General features: G+C 47.0%; 2 protein-coding genes and 1 long non-coding RNA gene across 3 annotated transcripts; 2 read left to right on the top strand and 1 right to left on the bottom strand.

The window, feature by feature from the left end:
- Positions 1 to 14: 14 nt before the first annotated feature.
- Positions 15 to 8946, top strand: parp12b (poly (ADP-ribose) polymerase family, member 12b). The gene is made up of 8 exons (XM_015022779.1): positions 15 to 392; positions 2454 to 2589; positions 5889 to 6186; positions 7198 to 7290; positions 7373 to 7499; positions 7565 to 7733; positions 7806 to 7923; positions 8433 to 8946. Exons 1-8 carry the CDS (start codon positions 76 to 78, stop codon positions 8549 to 8551), a joined length of 1377 nt encoding a protein of 458 aa, XP_014878265.1. The 5' UTR covers positions 15 to 75; the 3' UTR covers positions 8552 to 8946.
- On the bottom strand, positions 2667 to 20017 carry LOC106940135 (uncharacterized). Its single transcript, XR_001423012.1, has 3 exons — positions 20007 to 20017; positions 14535 to 14538; positions 2667 to 3417 (listed from the first exon to the last, which is right to left on the bottom strand). It is a non-coding gene; the product is annotated as an uncharacterized LOC106940135 (long non-coding RNA).
- On the top strand, positions 9458 to 20086 carry LOC106940132 (filamin-C-like). The gene is made up of 8 exons (XM_015022778.1): positions 9458 to 10159; positions 14608 to 14856; positions 14952 to 15049; positions 15354 to 15504; positions 16018 to 16136; positions 16205 to 16282; positions 18173 to 18335; positions 18441 to 20086. The coding sequence occupies exons 1-8, from the start codon at positions 9787 to 9789 to the stop codon at positions 18701 to 18703; spliced, it is 1494 nt and encodes a 497-aa protein (XP_014878264.1). The 5' UTR covers positions 9458 to 9786; the 3' UTR covers positions 18704 to 20086.
- Positions 20087 to 20377: the final 291 nt, after the last annotated feature.

Raw genomic sequence — 20377 nt, forward strand, 5'->3', positions numbered from 1 at the left:
GTCTGGTTCCTCCCCGCCCAGCCCAGCCTCTGTCCTCCCGGAGCTCAGTGCCTCTGTCCGGGCAGCAGCAGCAGGATGCCGTCCATCAGCTCGGTGATCCTGCAGGCCACCAGCTGCCTGTGTGAGCGCAGGGGCTGCATGCAGCTGCAGCAGCTGCAGCAGGAGCTGCAGCAGCGTTGCAGGATGACAAATGAAGACTTCATCTACATCATCCAGAACTGTCCGCAGCGCTTCTTGCTGGTCCCGGACGGGGAGTCTTACTCGGTGGTCGGTCGCACCTCCCTGCGGCTCTGCGGCGCCTACAGCCGGGGGGAGCGGTGCGGGGGAAGCTGCCAGCAGCTGCATCTCTGCCGTTTCTACGTTTTCGGGAACTGCAGGTTCGGGAAGGGCAGGTGAGCCGTTCACACAGGAACTAGAACCCGAACCGCCGCGGGACTATTTCTCTCCGCCGCGGACTGATACATACTCAGTTTTCTCTCATGAAGCGAAACGAAAGTTTAGGAATTAAACTTGAGAGGAGACGAAAACTTGATTTGTTGTGATCGAGAGAAAGTTTCACCCCCGGGTTCTTCCCATCGGAGGTTCTGGTTCCGACGTTTCACACAGTTTATGGGTCAAAAACCAGGAATTCATTCCGGGATTCCCAGCAGGAGTCCATCTCGAACCCGACCTGATACTTCTGCACGGAATATTAAACAGAACCAAATAAAAACTGAGGAAAACAATATCAACTTTTCCTTACGTCACAGTGACGTCATAAACCGAGAGCCATCAAGTGAGTTTTAGTTTGTAGAGAAACGAAACCTGAAGGTACACTTCCGGTCTGGGCTGAGATCCCAACGGTTCCAACAGAACCAGGACCAGAACCAGAACTGAACCAAGCCTGTGGTCCCGGTTCAGTTAAAATAAAGTTTATTCCATCCATCGATGCAGTTCTACTGCAGTTCTACTCTGGTTTTATTCTGTTCTCACAAACCAATTTGGAGAAACAGAAGGAAAATATTTCTTACAAAGTCACAAGTGACATAATTATTTGTCTTTGCTTTATTTAAGTTGTACATGTCTGAAAATAAAAATTATAGCTTATTTAATGCTTTATCATCATTTAATTTAATAATTTATTCAAACTGTAGAAATAATTAATTTTTAAGTATTTATGGTGTGTTTCTCCCAAATCTAGAGTTTTGTTTTATCATCTGAGTCACCAGGGGCCTCATGTATAAAGCGTGGGTACGCACAAAATGTGCGGCGCCATATTTTACGCATAAGTCGGCATGTATAAAAATTAACTTTGCTTAAAGTTTGCGTAAATATACACACACTTTTTCCCTGCGTGAAAATGTGCGGCGGCCACACAAACCTTTTCTGTGAACAATATCAAACTACAAAGCATCAAAACTCACCTAAATCACTGAAACCTGATGACATTCAGTTATTTAGACCAGGAAGCTTCAAACCTGATGTCTTCTTCATGATTTTAATATTTTATTGTTTAAACGTAAACAATGAAACTGAACCGATTTATCCTCAGACAATAACATGCACACAAAATGATAATAAAAATAATAAAAGGATGTGAAAACCTCATTCCAATGTCAATAATTTTCCTCAGTTTTTGTCTCATTAAGATGTAACGCATCGATCTGTGCGCCGCAGAAAACAGTTTGATTATTTTAAGGTGATCAGGTGTGGAGACAATCACAGGAGAGCTTCGGCTCTGATGGAGAACATCGCCAATGGAAGGATTCAGAGGGAGGATTGATCAGAGATCATATTGATCTGATGGGAAATCTTGATGATGGTTTATTAGCGTTTAGATGAATCCAGACTGATCACCCTGGAGCTCTGAGCAGAACTTAAACAAGGAGCCGTCCGCTTTGTGAATGCGCCTTTATGGACAGAAAGCATCTCTATTCTGTAATTGTACAACTTATTCACACGATTCCTGTATGTAGAACAAACGTCCACATTTTCACTCAGAGCCTCTCTGAGTCTTAAATCCGGGCTGAACGCTCTGCTGCTCCAACGGGCATTTGGACGATCTCTGTCTTTTCTTCTTTTTAAATTGGATATATTTCTTTAAAAATTATTTTTATTTATGTGAGGTGACCTTATGTGTCCTGAAAGCTCCTTTTAAATAAAATATATGATTTTACTGCTACAAACAAGGACGTTGCCATGGTTACTGCTTCACGTGACTGCAGACTTCCAGATATTTATACTAATTTACATTAAAATGCATTTATGGAGCCGACAGGCGACCAGCAGCTGCTCCGTTTCCTGTAAATCAGGATTTATACAGGGAAGGTGCGCAGTGACGTGCGTGCGCACGGCTTTATACATCCGGACTTTTTTGTGCGCCGCACTTTTCCAAATTTGTCTGTACGCCAAGTTTTATAGTGGACATGAGGCCCCTGGTGTTTCCAGGTCTTATCGATGTCTTTTCTAAACAGGAAGTTGTGTAAGCTGTCCCATGATGTTTCCTCCAAGCACAACGCCGGGCTGCTAAGAGAATGCACGCTGCACGAGCTGCAGGAGGACGAGCTGTTCCTGCTGCTGCTGCAGAACGACCCGCAGCTGCTGCCTGAGGTAACCTCCACACCTGCTCAGGTAGCTCACACAGGCCAGAGCAGATATGGGGGGATTTTCCTGCCATAATCCAAGAGCACACATTTTCGGTCTGAAAGCAGGATCTCATGTCGTTTGTTCTCAAAACCTCTCCTGGTGCTCACACGTAGTCTCTGCTCAGACTCTCTGTTCGCTTTTGAAAACGCTTTTTGGCACAGTTGCCTGGCAACTTCTCAGCCAATAGAATGAAAGTGTTGTACTGGGTGTGTTTGTTTCCTTCAAGGGGTGGTGCCTGTGTGGCTACTCTCAATTGTAGCGACATGCGCCACCCACTGGATGTAGAGAGAAACAACAACGTCAGCTTTCTGCTCCGTAGTACAGCAGCTGTGTGCTACTGATCATAGACATAATATAAGGAACGAAGCTAACCTATATAAGAGTAGACGCCGCATTGGCTGCTCTGGTGCAGGAAACGGCGGCCATCTTGGAGAGGTCGCCCTCCTACTTGGCTAAACTAAAACAGCAGCAGAAGCTTCAGCACCACCGGATATTTTTGTTCATATCGACGAACTATTGTCGTGAGATTTCTGGGGTTAAAGTTTTCACAAGTAAGATGGACTGTTTATATTTTGTGAATAAAATATTACTAACCCTAAACTAAACTAAACTGTATTTAAGTCCACCGGCAAAATGCCAGCTAATATTAGCTACAGCGCTACCAGGTTCAGCTATGAAGGCGAACCGAGATATATTAGGGAAAATTAGAACATTTTAATTATTCCCTAATATTGATTTAGATTATGCGACACAAGGTGGCAAAGACTGTTATTTATGTGTGATTCTTTCACTCTGTAGCAGGGGTGGCCAAGTCCAGTCCTCGAGAGCCACCATCCTGCAAGTTTCAGATGCATCCCTGCTTCAACACACCTGAATCAAATGACTGGCTCGTTATCAGGCCTCTGTAGAGCTGATCCCGGTCTGTTGGAGTAAGGATACTTCTAAATCTTGCAGGATGGTGGCTCTCGAGGACTGGACTTGGCCACCCCTGGAAGATGGTTTTAGTTTTGAAGGTTTCATAGAGACACGATGTGAGGAAGAGATGGATGAAGCTCCTCGGCTGGAAAATATGAATAAAACCTACATAGATATTATGTATATAACCATGTGCATATAAATATGTGTACTTTAATACATTATTCAGTATTAATCATTATTTAATCATCTTTGTTTCTATATGATTGTATTATTTTGTTTATATATATATATATATGTATTGATATTACTAAATAATATATTAAAATCGTATGACTGATTGTGTGCCGTGTAAAATGCTCATCATACATCAATATCAAAATATTATATTCCCAATCTATTCTGTTGTCCCCATTAAGAATATTTAAATACACTAAACCATCATCAGTCAATTCAAAAATACCTTTAAACTAACTTTGTTGTAAATATAGCTGTGATAGCTGTGTGAATAAGGTTTACAGCAAAATAAATTGTGAAAATCAGTTTAGTATTTAGCGAATTATGATGGATTAAATGCGCTGATACTTCAGTGCGCCTGTCAAACATACGGCTGAGTGGAGCGGTCGATAATATGCAGCCTGAAATGTGTTGCTGGTTCTTCAGACCAAACGCATCAGAACTGCTTTGTTAAAGATGCTGTTGGGTTTTCATGCTGCTCTGCAGCTGGCAGCACCAGTCCTGACCACTAGATGGCAGTAAACTTTAAAGATGGCTGAACTTTTCAAGAGCACCTGGCTGCAGACGCTGTCAGCAGAGGAACTCCTCGAGATGTTTAGATCTGTCTGGGATTATTTTAATCTGGTGGATTCAGAAGATAAAGAACTCTCTACAGGCTGTAAACTTTGACCTCGGGTAAGAGCGCCATCTGGTGGTGATTGTTCTCTTGTACTTAAGTAGAAACTCTAATGGTTTCTGAAGATATTTCACTTTTCATCCAAAAGGTTCCTCCAATTGAAAACATGATTAGAAGGAACAGGGTTATCAGTCATAGTCCCAAAACTTAATAAAAGGGCCGTTAAGGTCACTAATTTCCTGTCTTATTTTGAAAAGCTCCGACTTGTGTTGTCTGTCTGTTCTGTTTCCATCGTCACTCGCCTCATTTTGTCTCAGGACGTCCCAGAAAACGTTCAGATTAACGTCCAAACTGTTCTAACGGGAGCAAAATGCAGATTCCTCAGAGTAAAACCTGATAAAATCCAACCGGTTTGGAGATGCTGGTTATCCAAGTCCTGGACTGACTCCAGGTCCGACTCCCGGGGTTTGGTGTGTTTTCGTTCCACTGATGATTCAGAGTGTTCATGCCTGTGCTTTGGCTTACTGGAACCAGTTGGACCAGTTGAGCTCCTGCCCTGCCTGGATGGAAGGGAGGAGGACGGGGTGAAGATCTGAGGAAGAGGAAACTGGAGGCTTAATGTTAAAGTTTAATACTGAAAGCAAAATGGAGAGAATGCAAGATGAGAAGAAAAACAAAAAAAAAACTAAATGAACTAAATAAATAAACTAAGAATGTCTCACCCAAGGAATCCACAGCAGGTAAAGTAAAACTCTTCCTGTTCACCTTTTATGTTAAAATCAGTCTAATTGAAACTGTTCATCTGAACTGAAGATGGTTTGGATCAGGAACAGGTTCATGTGGAGCTTTTATGTCGTGTGTAACTAAAAAGCAGTAAGAACCCAGTCCTGTTTGGACTCAGTGTCACCTCCATCAGAACCATCATCCAGAGTCTGACTGGGTCACAGGAAGCTGGAGGTTCCCAGGCCCAGTTGTGCTCCCAGTTTGTCCATAATCCCAGTTTAACTTTGAGGATCCTTCCAGATTTTGCTGAGCTCGGTGTGATGATGGTTCTGACCCGGTAGAATCGTCAGAACCAGTTTCTCCATCCAGTCGTAGATGTTTCTCCCACTGCTTCAGGATTTCCTGGTTTCTGACCAATCAGAGAGCAGAGACACACGCCCCTCTCATTGGCTGGTTCTGGAGGAACTGGACCTGAAGGTTCTGAGTTTGTCTAATGTTTCCCACTCTGGGTCATTTTGAGGCTCATGGTGCAGTTGGAGGGAATCACCATAGCAACCAGTTTCCCATGTCAGCATGTTGGCTGCCTCCTTTAGGCGCTGGCTTTCTCAGCAGCCATGTTGTCTTTGCAGAACTTCAGCTAAACAGGAAGAAGACAGCTGTTGCCTTTCAAAGTAAAGGCTGGTGTAGCAACATGTGGCTGAGGATGATGTCCAGCAGAGTTTCCTCTGATGAAGGTTTGACCCGTACCTGTCCTCCTCCTCCTCCTCCTCAGGTGTGTGTTCACTACAACAAAGGCTCGGCTCCTCATGGCGGCTGCAGGTTCCAGGACTCCTGCTCCAAGCTGCACCTGTGCCAGCACTTCCTGCAGGGCGTCTGCCGGTTCGGGCCGCGGTGCAGGCGGCAGCACGCCGTGGACCTGCGCAGCCAGAGCGTCCTGGAGCAGAGGGGGCTGAGCCGCCAGCTCATCAGAGATCTGCCCGCCATCTACAGGAACGCCCAGTACCTGAACGCTGCCGCCACTGCTGCATCACCTGCTGCATCACCTGCTGCTGCTGCTCCTGCTGCAGACGGTGAGCTGAAACGTCCTCCTCCGGTATGATGCTGCTCTCTCACACGCTGCTGTTCCTCGGTGACCTGTGGTCGTTTATAACATTAGTCAGAAATGAACAGCAGTAATTTGGTTTAATTATAAGAGAAACATCAATGTTCATTGTTCAGTCATATTTTCACCATGTGATTCATTCATCTATAAATGTCACAGTCTCAAACTGAATATTTACTTAGCAAGCTAAGTATTTAGTTTCAAAGTAAATACTTTAGGGCTGTTGTAAAAGAATATTTTAGTAATCGAGTACACTATAGAATATTTGTACGATTATCCGAGGAATCAGAGATCTCTCACTCTCTCTCTGTGACGACGCTATTCCGACGCCACAAAAGCTGTCGTAGTCCAACCATCGCACCGCAGAATTCAACAATCCTCACAAAATGTCGCACAATTCAACACCAGGCCGCCGGCACTTCACAGCAACTCATAGGTGGAAGTAAGAGCGCTGGCCTCACAGATAATCACCCGGCCAGAACATGGTGCGCTACATAATAAAACATAAATTAACAAAGCTTCGAGTCAGATAAATTTTGAAAAAACAAAACAAAACAAAAAAAACTGATTTTTTTCTCTGACTGGTTAAATATCCCAGATTATTGCTGTTGATGTTTTCCAAACGGCGCCCCCTAGTGAACCAAACTCAGCCTGATTGAACATCAGATGTTCATCAGAGATCAAAGTCTGTAGTTTCACCAACACCCAGAACATTAACATGAGCTATCGCCACAGGCTTTTTGTTGTGTATGGAAAATAATAAAAAAAATAAAAATCTAACTGTAACTTCACAAATATAAACATAAAGCAAAGTTCAGAAATATACAACAAAGACTAAATTAGTCCCATAAAATGTGAGGAAAAAAATAGCTTAGAAATCAACACAAATTGAAATGATCAAAATCAAGTATAAGGTGTGTAAAGGGGATTTTAGCACCTCCTGCTGTTCAGGTGCTGAAATGTTCTGTTTGTGTGTCAGACCCAGATTGTGGTGAGTTCTGTAAAGCGGCCCAGACAGACGAGACGGAGGAAATCTGTCTGCATTTCATCAGAAACAGCTGCAGGTTCCAGGGTGAGTTCCTCCACATGCAGCTGCTGTGGTGACCAGCAGGTGGCAGCAGAGCGCCGGTCTCAGGGTCCATGTTTCTGTGCAGACGGCTGCCGCCAGGTCCACTTCCACCTGCCCTATAAGTGGGAGATCTATGATGGCCGGTGCTGGTCGGACCTGGAGAACATGGAGGAGATTGAACGGGATTACTGCAACCCGGCTAAGACTCACAGGTGAGGCTCACCTTAGGTCTGCTCTGGGGTCACAGAGTCGCCTCTCAACGCCTCTTGTCCTGCAGCTCAGACTATCAGCGGGTGGATTTTGTCACCATGACGATGGAGTCCATGCCCGTCCGCCGTCTGTCCACCGTCTCCTGGGTGAGGAGGCCGCCGCACTACAGCCTGACCACCCAGTGGCTGTGGTACTACCGGGCAGAGCGGGGCGGCTGGCTGGAGTACGGGCAGCTGGTGAGTCGGCCCGACGATCTGGACCGTCTCAGCCGGTCTTTAGGTTATAACGACATGTTCTGGTTCCGTCAGGATGAGAAGCAGCGGTCCACTTCAGTGGCGTCTAGAACCCTGGAGGAGGCCTTTGTCTCTGGAGAAACCGAAGTCCAGGTGGTGAAAGGCCAGAGGGTCTACGTCGTCTCCTTTAGAGGTACCGCCGGCTGTTCATGCCTGCATCACCTGGTCTGGACTCTTCATTGAGTCCAGACCAGGGAGTCCAGACCACAGTCTGGACAGCGAGACTGTGGTTTGGACTCGTTGGCCTGTTCATGTCCGGACTCTCTCATCCCGGTTAATGAAGGGAACGTGTGCACAGGTTGGTGGCTCTAAGGCCTGACCCAAAGTCCAAAAGAGCTTCAACACAATCAGGTGTTTTATTAATGACTTGTCCTGATACACAGGAGTCTGTGTGAAACCAGAGGAAATTAGGTTCTGTTGGACCTGTAGAGGTTCTGATAAACACATCAGGGATATGAAGAGAACCCTAAAGCCACGGTCGGGTTTTGGGGCTGATTCTGCTGACCTGAGCAGATTGACCTGATCGTTGCTCAGACATTCAGACACAGTGAGAGTGTCGTCAGCATATGGCCGTACCGTGGTCTGTAGAAGTTCTGATGGTTCTTGTCCTCTCTGGACTGAACCTGTCCCTCTGTCCTGCAGACATGTACCAGAGGAACCGCAAGCACCACACCAAGCGGAGCGTGCGCCGCCGACCTCGCTTCGTCTCCAAGGCCGAGGTGGACAAGCTGGTGGCTGATCTGAGGAAATGTTCTGGATGAGTTCTGATGGACCTGGTCTGGACTCTTTGACCTCACACCAGTAAAAAGGAAGCTGACTTTCTGTTTCTGGTTTCCAGCATCAGAACTTTTCTGCAAATCTGGATTTTCCTTGTCCAGAAGAATCGGACCAGAACCTTTTTGTTTTATTTCATCGGAACCAAGCAGGTTGACGAGAGCAAACCTGTTGCCTCATGTTGCGTTAGTTGAAGCACTTTGTAAATTGATCTGCGCTGCTCAGACTTCCTGTTATTTTCCTGGTTTCTGATTTTTATTTGTTTTTTTTTAACTGTATTTTATTTTGATAGTGTATGTTCTTGCTGTTTGCACTTCCTGTTGTTTTTTCCTGTGACTTCCTGTGATGCCAGATCAATTGTAATAAATTTAATGAAACTTGGCGTTTTCTGTGTGTTCTGTTGGTTGGACCCTGTTCGACCTGGTTCCGTGGTTCTGAGTGAGTAAGGGTAACCTCCTCTGCGCCCCCTGCAGGGAGGAAGTCATTTTTAACAGATTGATTTAATTTTTACGCAAACAGCAAAAAGCCGATTCTGACCCAGGAAGGTTCTCACCTAGATGTGAGGTTCTCTGTCCAGGTGTGGGTGTGTCCACAGCTCTGTCCTGATCCAGGTTGTAGTTCTCCAGGTGGTCCAGCAGGAGGCGCTACTGCTCCATCCACTGGTTCTACTGGTTCTAGAGGCTCAACAAATTTAATCAGCTTAATTTATAAATTAGTTCTCTGTCTCTGAAGACAGCCTGTGGACATGTCTCTGTCCTCTGATTGGTCCCCTCGGTGTCTCTGTCCTCTGATTGGTCCCCTCTCTCCTCTTTACGAGCTGCAGACTCTAAAAATACCCGGGGCGTCAGCGGGACGGGAGTCCCGGGTTCGGATCGTGTTGGAGGGGGCAGGCTCCGCCCCCCGGGCCGCCGCGGACCAATCAGCTGCAGCCTGATGGTGAGGTCATGGTGGGGGGTGTGGAGGGGTCATTCCTGGGGGTCCAGTGGAGTGACGCGGAGATCCCTAACCCTGCGGGTCAGTCCGAAACGAGTCCATTCTGTCCGAACCGAACCGCTGCCCCGCACTCGGAGTCTCTTCCTCCGGACCGAGCCGAACTTTTCCCGGACCTTCCCCACGGACCGAACCCAGCTGTCGGACTCTGATCCTGGCTCTGCCCCCGCCGCCGCGCTTCTCCTCCTCCTCGGTTCCGACCCGGTCCGAGCCCGTGTGACAGCCGCGCAGCATGATGAAGAACAGCGGCTTCCTGGAGCCGCAGCAGCTCTTCTTCCTCAGCCCCGCAGAGCCCGCAGAGGAGGAGGAGGAGATGCCGGCCACCGAGAAGGACCTGGCGGAGGACGCGCCGTGGAAGAAGATCCAGCAGAACACCTTCACCAGGTGGTGCAACGAGCACCTGAAGGGGCTCAACAGGCGGATCGCGGACCTGCAGAGGGACCTGAGCGACGGGCTGAAGCTCATCGGGCTGCTGGAGGTGCTGAGCCAGAAGAAGATGTACCGGAAGTACCACCTGCGACCCAACTTTCGGCAGATGAAGCTGGAGAACGTGTCCGTGGCGCTGGAGTTCCTGGAGCGGGAGCACATCAAGCTGGTGTCCATTGGTGAGAGAACGACCCGGTTCTGGAGGTTCTGAAGGCCAGACACGAGCTGCTGGGGGGGCAGAGGGTCGGAAGGTTCTGGATGGATCCAGAAGCCAGCAGAACCTTCCTCAGTTCCTCCGGTTCTTTGGTTCTCCAGGGTTTTTGATCACCTGGAAGAACCTGAGCAAACCTGAGCAGATCAGAGGTTCTGGAAGGTTCTGGATCTTCACAGAACTTCCAGAAGGTTCCAGTTGATTTAAAACCTCTGAAACTTTCAGCGGCAGACACAAAGCAAACGAAGGGTTCTCTGAAGCGTTCTAGATGTTCTGGGTCTGCTTGGTGTTCCTCAGGGTCGCAGGTGTCTGAGATTCTCCAACTGGATCCTGAACCCATCGGAGAACTTCCACCATCTGCTGGTCCAGGCTGTTGGACTTCAGTGAAGGTTCTGCTGGTTCTGGTTAAGTTGAAAGTTTGAAGATTTTTATCAGGAGTTCTGTAGATGTTCCATCTCTGAGGAAGTGGACGTGTTTCAGGAGACTAGAAGAGGTTCTGGTTCTGGAGGTCAGCAGGTCGGATCCTGGAGGAGAACTTCTCCATTCTTCTGGAAGTCAAACTGCAGATCTTCTGCTGACTCAGACGCTTCCTGCAGCGTCCAGGACCAGAGGAAGGGCCTGCAGCTGCTGGGAGCCTCTAGTTTGGCCCTTTGGGCCATGGGCGGCCCCAGTGGGACCCAGGAGCCTCTAGTTTGGCCCTGTTGGGCCCTGGGTGGCCCTGGAGCTGATTGATGCAGGACAGCTGAACTCTGCTGCTGAAAATAGACTCGTAGAGCTGAAGGCATCACCAGGGCCAGTCCCAGCTGCTGGGGGCCCAGGGCCATGCACCCTGTGGCCCCCAGGAATTAGCAGCAGACTCAGTTTGATTAAGTGCCAGAATCAGAAACAAGAGATTTTGTGTCTCTGGGATTAAAAATATAAAATGTTTGCTTTTCCTAGTTTATTTAGATCTTTCATTGTTTCACGGCTTCTGGATCATTTCTGGATTTTCTTTATATATATCCCAAATGTGTACTCAATCTTTACAGAAAGAGCTGGAAATGATCCTTTGCCGTTTTGGGCGCGCCTTAACATATTGTCATATACGTGATGCAACTCAGGGGCACCAATCCTCTGAATCACATTATGAATATCGTCTTTAAACTGCTGTAAAGTTCTTGAGTTATTAGCATAAACTTTTCCCTTCAAATTGCCCCACAGATAAAAGTCACAAGTTGATTTTGGGGGCCACTCTGGCAGGAAGGCGGGCTACTTTTTCATGGGAACATCCTGTATTATTTACACTGTAAAAACACAAAATCCTACCAAGTATTTTACTCTGGTTTCTAGTGCAAATATCCCAGTACAGTTAAAATAAGATGAAACTAACTTACAGCTGGTTTCAAGTTAATAACTTGTTGATATTTTATTTCACTTGAAACATGAAAAGATTTATTTTATAAGAGATTAATCTGCCAGTGGAACAAGGTAGAAATTGACTTACAACAACCTCCTGTGAAAAGTTGTTTCTTTTTTATTTCCAGTGTACTGAGGTAGAAGGTTTTGTGTTTTTACAGTGTAAATAATGGAAAAGTTTCAGCCTTTTCCAGATTCTGTTTCTGCTCCGTTTCTTCTACATTCTTTCTGGATTTCTTGTTGTTTCAGTAAACTTCATGTTTCTCTCTTTAATCCATCATCTGGATTACTCTGAAAGTTTGTTTTCGTAAAGACGTATCGGAACATCTTTCCGGTTCCGGAGGTTCCCTTCAGGACTTTTCAGGTTTCTGCTTCAGGATGTTCTGGTTCCTCTCTGGGTTTCATTTTTCTGGACTTTGCCAGAACCGCCAAGGATTACTTCTCTGTGTTCTGCTGGTTTGGTGGCTTCCATTTGGTTCCGATCCGGCTCTCCGTTCCTCCTGCCGGGTTCTGGATCCGCTCAGATCTCCAGAACCTGGTCAGGGTTCCCTGCCTGAAGAGCCATTCTTGTATTTTCTAATTCTGTCGGTTCGTGTTTGTCTGTCAGAGTAATGGCTGCCATGTGTTGCAGCAGTCAGCGCTCAGGAATGTCCATCTGAAGCCAGGAACCCCCCCCCACACACACACACACACACATGCACACACACACACACACACACGCGCGCACACACACACACACACGCGCACACCCACACGCGCACACACACACGCGCACACACACACACACACACACACACACACACACACACGCTGCTCGCTGCTTATTTTGGATCTGTGACTCACTGGGACTTCCTGTGGAGCTGACCAAGAACTGAGAACTGATCAGTGAGTTCTGTTGGTTCTGTTGGACCTGAGAGGCGGGTCCACATGGACTCTGGTCCACAGAGACGCTAATGCTCTGTTAGCTTAGCAGCCGTGTGTCAGACTCTGGGAGGAAGCTGGAGTTCCTGTAGAGAAGCTCAGGTGGAACATGGAGACTTCAGATGGGCCGGGTTCTGGTTCGGGTGGGCTGAGGCCCAATCCGGCCAATTCCCTTCCTGAGTCCAGCCAATGAGCTGCAGCAGCTCGTTAAGGTCCTATTGCATTGTGGGTCTGCTCAGAAGTATAAATTTAAAACCATTTTATATCATATTTTGAATCATTTCATTAAATCCCACATTTTATTTTATTTTATTTTAGTCAATATTCAGTCTGGATTTTCTATTTGATTTTTTTATTTTGTTTTTAACAGCAGAATAAATCTTGTTTGCTGCTCTGCTCTTAGTTTTTCTCTTAATTTAGTTTTTTCATTTTTCATTTGAGTCGATATAAATCACATTTCCATCAGAGTGACCGGTACCGGGTCCTTGACCTGGTACCAGGTCCGGGACCCGGTTCCAGTTCTTCTGATCTGCTATAGCTGGTGCACTTCCTGTTGGCTCCAAGATGGCCAACAGCAGCAGCTGCCTGAGGCGCTGAGTCAGAACCGGGTCACTGGTTCTGTGGGTCACGGCTGCTGAACACATGCAGGACAGAACCAGAACCAGAACCTGGACCTGGGACAGCAGCAGATGGCCAGGTGTCAGATGGGTGACCGTAACCATGGTAACCAGAGATCACCTGTCGCATGTAGTTTTGGGGTTGTTCCCACGTCGTCTCCATGGTAACCATGTCGGGGCGAGGAACCTAAAGACCCAGTTGGTTTCTGGATCTGCTAGGAGATTTTGTGCCTGATGGTTCAGAACCGAGAACTGTTCATTCAGAGCACTTTGAACAGAGTCAGGAACCAGTTCAGACTGTGCATAGAATCCTGGCCAGGGTTAGGTTCTGGTCCGGTTCTGGTCCGGACCAGTTCTGCCAGCAGCAGCAGCAGCAGCTCGTCTTCCTCATGATGAAGATCTGCTGACTGTCACGCTGAGTCCAGTAGACAGAGCGCCGATTCAGGCTTTGGCCACGCCCACTCTGCTCTGATTGGCCGCTTTGGTTCTGAGGAATGTTGCTGAAGGGTTTGGGTTCCAGACCGGAGGAAGAACCCGGTCTGGAACCAGGTCAGATGTCGAGGGCTGGTTCTGTTTTGGTTCTGCCCGGGACAGCTTGAACCTGAAGTTCAGAACCGACCATGAAGCCTTAACGATCATTTAAGTCACTGCAGGTTCCCAGAGACCAGACTGGGGCTGTATACTGGAACCACTGGGAGGCAACTGGAAATTGGTTTCCTGCTGAGTCTGACAAATTAGCACAAAGGTTTGGTGCTAATTTTGTTAGCTTTGAAGCAGGTTTGGGGGCCGAATTCACTCAAGTCCTTTACGTCTCAGCCCTGATTTTGCTTTCCTCCTGAATAACTCCAGGTCTGGTCCTTTCGTTGTCTGGCCGTAGTTTGGCCGTAGTGACCTCATCATGACCTCATCATGACCTCACTATGCAGACGGCCTTCCCCAGATCCCTTCCTGTGTGTGTTTCCTATTAACGTGACTCATTCCTGGCCCAGCCATGACTTCACTGCTGCTGCTGGATCAAACTTTTCCGCTCAGTGACAGAAAAGTGAAAGTCGGGTTGATGTGCAGCAGGAAGTGGGTCAGTGATGTCAGAGGAGTGATCTCGTCCTCCAGACAGTTTCCTGACATCAGTATCGTTCCAGCAGCTCGTTAACTCGTCTCACATGTTCCTGGAAAACTCCCTGAGATCAGCAGCCGGAACGATTCTCTGCTGTCACGTCGACATTTGGGATCCAACATCCACTTTATAAAAACTCATGATCTTCATGATCAACTGCTTTAGTTTCCTGTTTCACTGCTTTAATTTCCTCAGTGCATTTGATTCTTGTTGCTGTTGTAACGTTCAATAAAAATAGATGGAAAAATAACAAAAAGGATGTAAGGTTTGGAAACTCAACCTTCCTACTGACTGACGTCTCTTCCTGTCCCCCTGTTTCCCTCCTGCCCCTCTCTGTCCCACCCATATCCTCCTACATCCGTCCCCCAGACTCCAAAGCCATCGTGGATGGGAACCTGAAGCTGATCCTGGGTCTGATCTGGACGCTCATCCTGCACTACTCCATCTCCATGCCGACCTGGGAGGACGAGGACGATGAGGATGCCAGGAAGCTGACGCCCAAGCAGCGGCTGCTGGGCTGGATCCAGAACAAGGTGCCCCAGCTGCCCATCACCAACTTCCACCGGGACTGGAGGGACGGCAAGGCACTGGGAGCACTGGTGGACAACTGTGCTCCTGGTAGGGACTGGGACCAGTTAAAATGCTACCGGGACCAGTTGAGACCGGTTAGGACTGAGCCGATTCATGTGAAACGTTTCCTCTGCCACCTCCAGGTCTGTGTCCAGACTGGGAGAGCTGGGATCCCAGTCAGCCGGTGGAAAATGCTAGGGAGGCCATGCAGCAGGCCGACGACTGGTTGGGAGTCCCACAGGTAATGTTAAGCTGTCTTCTGATTGGCTGGAAAGCAGGAAGTCCTGCAGGTGTTCCAGACCGGTCCTGATAAATGTACCATCATGAGGTCCAGTCTGTCCTCCATTGATCCAGTTTAAATCCCAGACTAAAGCCATGAGCCTGTAGTTCATGGAGCTGCTGGAGTCCCTGGCTGTACTGGTTGTATTGGTCACACTGGCTGATCTGGTCAGACTGGTTGGTTAATTTGGTTGTGCTGGTCAGACTGGTCCTCCTCTGGGCCTCCAGTCAGACCCTCAGGTGTTCTTGTGGTTCTGCCCGTCCAGGTGATAGCTCCAGAGGAGATCGTTGACCCCAATGTGGACGAGCACTCCGTCATGACCTACCTGTCCCAGTTCCCCAAGGCCAAGCTGAAGCCTGGCGCGCCGCTCAGGGCCAAGACGCTTCACCCCAAGAGGGCCAAAGCTTACGGTCCAGGTAGGCAACGCCAACCAGAACCAGGGGAAACGGTTTGATCCGCTTCAGAATGTGGCTGATTTCCTGTTCATGGTGGAGGATGTTAGTCTGGAGGTTTTGTGCTGTGGTCTGTTCTGTCCTGACCTCCCAGACAGAAGCACAGCCTCCAGGCACAAAAATGAATAAACAGACACATTCAGGTAAAACAAACTTTTTATATGAAGAAACTGAAGTTGGAATGAAAATGTAATCTTTCTTCTCTCATCAGGTGAATCAGTTCCAGGTGAACCTTCAGCTCCATCTCACCTGACCTCATATACTTACATACAGTCCTGTTTGAATAATCAATAGGAGTATGTGGTTCTTTCAGCAGCCATTAAATCTGAATATTTCTGTAGAAATGAACTGCCTCTCAGTTGTTGTAATGGAAAATCCTGCTGTGTCCAGATGTTGGCCCTTCACTATAAATCTGATGGAGATGCAGATTGGTGCAACATGCTGCTGCTCCGGCCTCAAATGGTTCTGTTGCTTCAGGTATCGAGGCTCGAGGAAACACGGTCCTGAAAACAGCAGAGTTCCTGGTGGAGACGGTGGAGGCCGGCATGGGGGAAGTCCTGGTGTACGTGGAGGATCCGGAGGGACACACCGAGGAGGTCTGGAGCGCCACACAGCCACTGTCCGGTCAAGGAGCTGAGATTCATTGTGTATCTGGTTCCGTCAGGCTCGAGTGATTCCCAACAACGACAAGAACCGGACCTACTCTGTGGTGTACCTGCCCAAGGTGGAGGGTCTTCATAAGGTGAAGAGAGCACACAATGCTTTGATAATGAAACCATCGCATGCTTCATTTATGGCAGCGGCGGCTTCAGGCTCCAGAGTTACTTTAGGCTTAGAGGTCTGGGCCAAAGAAAGTAAATATTTTAAAACTTCATAAATGAATAAACTGTAAATTCAGCCAGCCACACTCTGAAAGATCTGATGGAAATGGAAATCAGATCTTTCAGATGATGAGCTCCCAGTAGTGGGAACGCATCAGCTAGTCCACTAATAGCAGAGCTAATTTTTAGCTGAGTGCTTTCGCTAACTTTGAAAACTTTTAGCAAGCTTGACTTGTCCTAAATTACATTTTAAATTACAGATACATTATAAGAATCCATTAAGTAGTTGACCAGAGGTCTTCAGTCCGGGATGAGCAGAGAATCACTTCCTGAAGTGCAAACCAAGTCAAGTCCACCTCGCAGCAGCAAACAGAGCGGCGGGACGGACCGCTGTCAGTCTCATACCTTATCTGGAAACGGGACCATTGCACTCCAGAAGTAAAGGGGGCGCTATTTCCTATATTATCCGCGGTCTCCTGTTTTTATTTTCTTTTCACTCTCAGCATGTATTTGAACTTCTCTCTCTTATTTACTTCAGTGCAGCTCAGTTTTTAACAAATTCTGTAGCTTTCGGTGTACTTCTAAATCTGCTTCTTAGTCGCATCTTTCGGGCCTGCTACTGCCTCTAGTGGCGTGGTATGGAGGACCAAAACTGACATAATCAGAAATAAAAACAAACATATATGTAGTTTTTCCTTTTCCTTACACGAGTTTCCATGAAGTAATGTATATATTTTCTTTTTCATTTCCCCTAAAAGTATGTTTTTGTCAAGAGAAGTAAATATTTTGTCTTTTCCTTATAAAAGCCCTCGTTCTTTTGTCATTGCCTCTTCTCCTCTCCTGCTTTTACTTTTCCGTGTGCATCATTATGTTAATGAGGAGAGCTGCCCAGCTCCTCTGCTATTGGCCAATAGAGCTTTGGAACCAACGTCACTGCGTCAGACGTTGTTTAGGTCCAGTCGCTCGGTGCCACAGACCAAAACAAACTTTATCCCGGTGGTTTTATTGTGTTACTGACTGCAGTGAAGTTAGTTTCGAGTTGGATATTGGACATCCCAATATCACCGAGCCAGCGGCGTTTAACTCAAGGTTGATCTGATTTATGAACGATAATTTCGGCCAGCCGATCTCCAGCTCCCTCCTCAGGGCTTCACTTAGGGACCGTCAACAAACTTCTGAACCAAACACTCCTGTCAAACAAATATTAGTAAATTCTTTGCCTTGTGACCAACTGATACAGAAAAGTGGTAATTCAAGCTTTTACATGAGACATATAGCCCTGTATTAAAATGTCAAGTCATATTCAATATTTTAAATAACTTTAATGTTAAATAATGTTTTCTTCAATAGCTTCCATATTGTGTGTCACATTAACTATAAATCAGTGTGTAATTGTTGTACTAAACTGTATATATGAGGCACATGCATTTTTATTCCATTTTAACTAAATTTTTATTTTTGTTACCTATTTTTTTAGTTTAAATTTAGTATTTCCCTTCAATAGCTTCTAGGTCATGTCAAAATCAATGTCCAATTGTTCTACCAGTCTGTACAGATGAGGTACACTCATTTTTATTCGATCTGACCCTTTTTATTCCCTGTCGATACACAGCTCTACATTACCATGTCACCAGGTGACTCTGAACCCCTCCAGTCACTGAATAGATGCTTAAAACAAATAAATGTGCCAAAACCTTCTGCAGCTAAACAGAAACAAAACTGAAGTTATTATTTTTGGACTTAAAGAGGAACAGCCTAGAGTTATAGATCTATAACAACCGCTTACGGCCTAAAAGGTTTCCTCCTCCCAGGTCAAGGTGCTGTTTGCCGGCCAGGACATAGACAGAAGCCCCTTCCTGGTGAACATCTCCAGGGCCATGGGCGATGCCACCAGGGTCCAGGCCCGCGGGCCCGGACTGCAGCCGATGGGGAACGTGGCCAACAAACCCACGTACTTCGACATTTACACCGCAGGTAGCTTCCCAAGCAGACGTCCTGATATGAACGTGAGAGCGTCGTCTACTGGAACAACCACATCCTTTGTCCAGTGAAAAGTCCTCTTGTGTCTCTGTCCCCCAGGGGCGGGAGCCGGGGATGTAGGCGTCATCATTGTGGACTCCAACAGCCGGAGGGACACAGTGGAGATTGTGCTGGAGAACAGAGGTGACAGTGTATTCCGCTGCACCTATGTCCCCGTCCTGGAGGGCCCTCACACCGTCTGTGTGACCTTTGCTGGGCAGCAGATTCCCAGGAGTCCTTTCACTGTCAGCATCTCTGAAGGTTTGTTCCAGAATCCCCTGTTCATAAACATTCATGTTTACACCCTGTTCATCCTTTCCTGACCATAACCTCACTTTCCACGGTGTGTGTTTGGACTGGGCTCTTTGGGATCTGAAGATAAGAACCAGGAGTCTGGATCCGGTTCTGGTTCCTCAGAATCAGACTCTGCTGGGTAGAGATGTTCTGTCTCCAGTTCTGGTCTGGTTCCAGGGGCGTAGCTGCTGGGAATTCCCAGAGCTTGAGGAATTGATCAGAACTGATTCCGGTGTCGACCCGCTTTACCTAGACAGAGTTCTGTTAGTTTGGGTCGGCACAGACATCTTGATTTTGATGAGCTGACCTGCATTCCTGGTTTTGGTGTCTGAGATTGTGGACTGGGAACGTCCGAAGCTTTTTTTCCTAGTTTGGGAGTTTAGTCTGAACCAGACATGTTGCTTCAGTTGGACCTCGATTTAAAGCTGGAATCGGGTTGTTCTTTCTGGTCCTCGATCCTGATCCGGATCTCATGACTGCAGGTGAAGGCTGAGTAAACCAGATTATTTCTTCTCAGCTCAACTCTTTATCTCCACTACAGAGCAGAACGTGGCTCTGTTCTGGGAACAAGCCCTCCTCCGACCCACCATCGTTTCATCTGGAGACTTTCTTTATCTTAGTCAAATATGGAACTTGGTTTCTGTCCTGACCTGTGGCTGTCTGTCTGGATAAAGGTTTGCCTCGTAGTTTAGAAGTCAACTCCTCCTGACTGCTGTGGTTGTATTTAAATGTTTTTCCTGGACTTGTTCTCGGCTTGTTGGAATCTGTTAGACATCGACTGAAACGACCAGAAGACAGAACATGTTGACTCAAAGCGACTCAAATCCGACCTCTTCACAGAAAAAAGAACGACCTGGTTTTATCTGTTCCTCTTCTAAATGTCAAGCGATCATTTCCAAAGCGTCGCCCTTCATCAGACGTTTCAGAACTCAGCAGCAGAAGGAGACGGACGATAAATCTAAACAACTTCTGAAAATGATAACAATGAAGTGATGGAAGCAGTCTGAGTCAGTGAACGCATCACATCACAACACACTACTCCTGGTCCAATATCCCAACAGAACCGGGTCAGAAGCTGCAGTCAGTGCTCCACTAAAAGCCGTTGCTGTCACCGGGCGGCCATCTTTACTGCTGCTGGTCGGGGACATAGACACAATATAAGAGTAGACCCCGCATTGGCTGCTCCGGCGCAGGAAATACGGCGGCCATCTTGGAGCGGTCGTCCCTCCTACTTTGCTCAACCAAAACAGCAGAAGATGCCTCAGCACTGAGGGATATTGTTGTTCGGATCTATGGATTATTGATGCGAGGGCTTGACAGACAACATTTCACAAGTAAGATGGACATATTATTGTGTATATATTGCGATTAGAATATTACGTTACTGTATTTAGGTCCACCGGCGAGATACCAGCTAATATTTATGGGGTTCCATTTGTGTCAAAAATAAGTAGAAGTCATATGTGTAGATGTGTCGTTGCTATGTGTCGTTGGTCTATGTTGCATGTAGATGTTGCATATGCGTTCGCTGCATATGTGATGAACGTCGTTGGTCCATGCTGTTGGTTCATGTCGTTGGTCCTTGTCGTTGGTTCATGTCGTTGGTCCGTGTTGCTATTGCCTGTTTTCTGCGCCATTAAAAAGTCCTGAAGTAGGTCATGTATGATCAAATTGTTTATTAGATATTACAAAAATGTTGTTCT

Source organism: Poecilia latipinna, unplaced genomic scaffold, assembly GCF_001443285.1.
Source record: "Poecilia latipinna isolate Pla-1442-1.1 unplaced genomic scaffold, P_latipinna-1.0 Scaffold3103, whole genome shotgun sequence".
Classification (NCBI taxonomy): domain Eukaryota; kingdom Metazoa; phylum Chordata; class Actinopteri; order Cyprinodontiformes; family Poeciliidae; genus Poecilia; species Poecilia latipinna.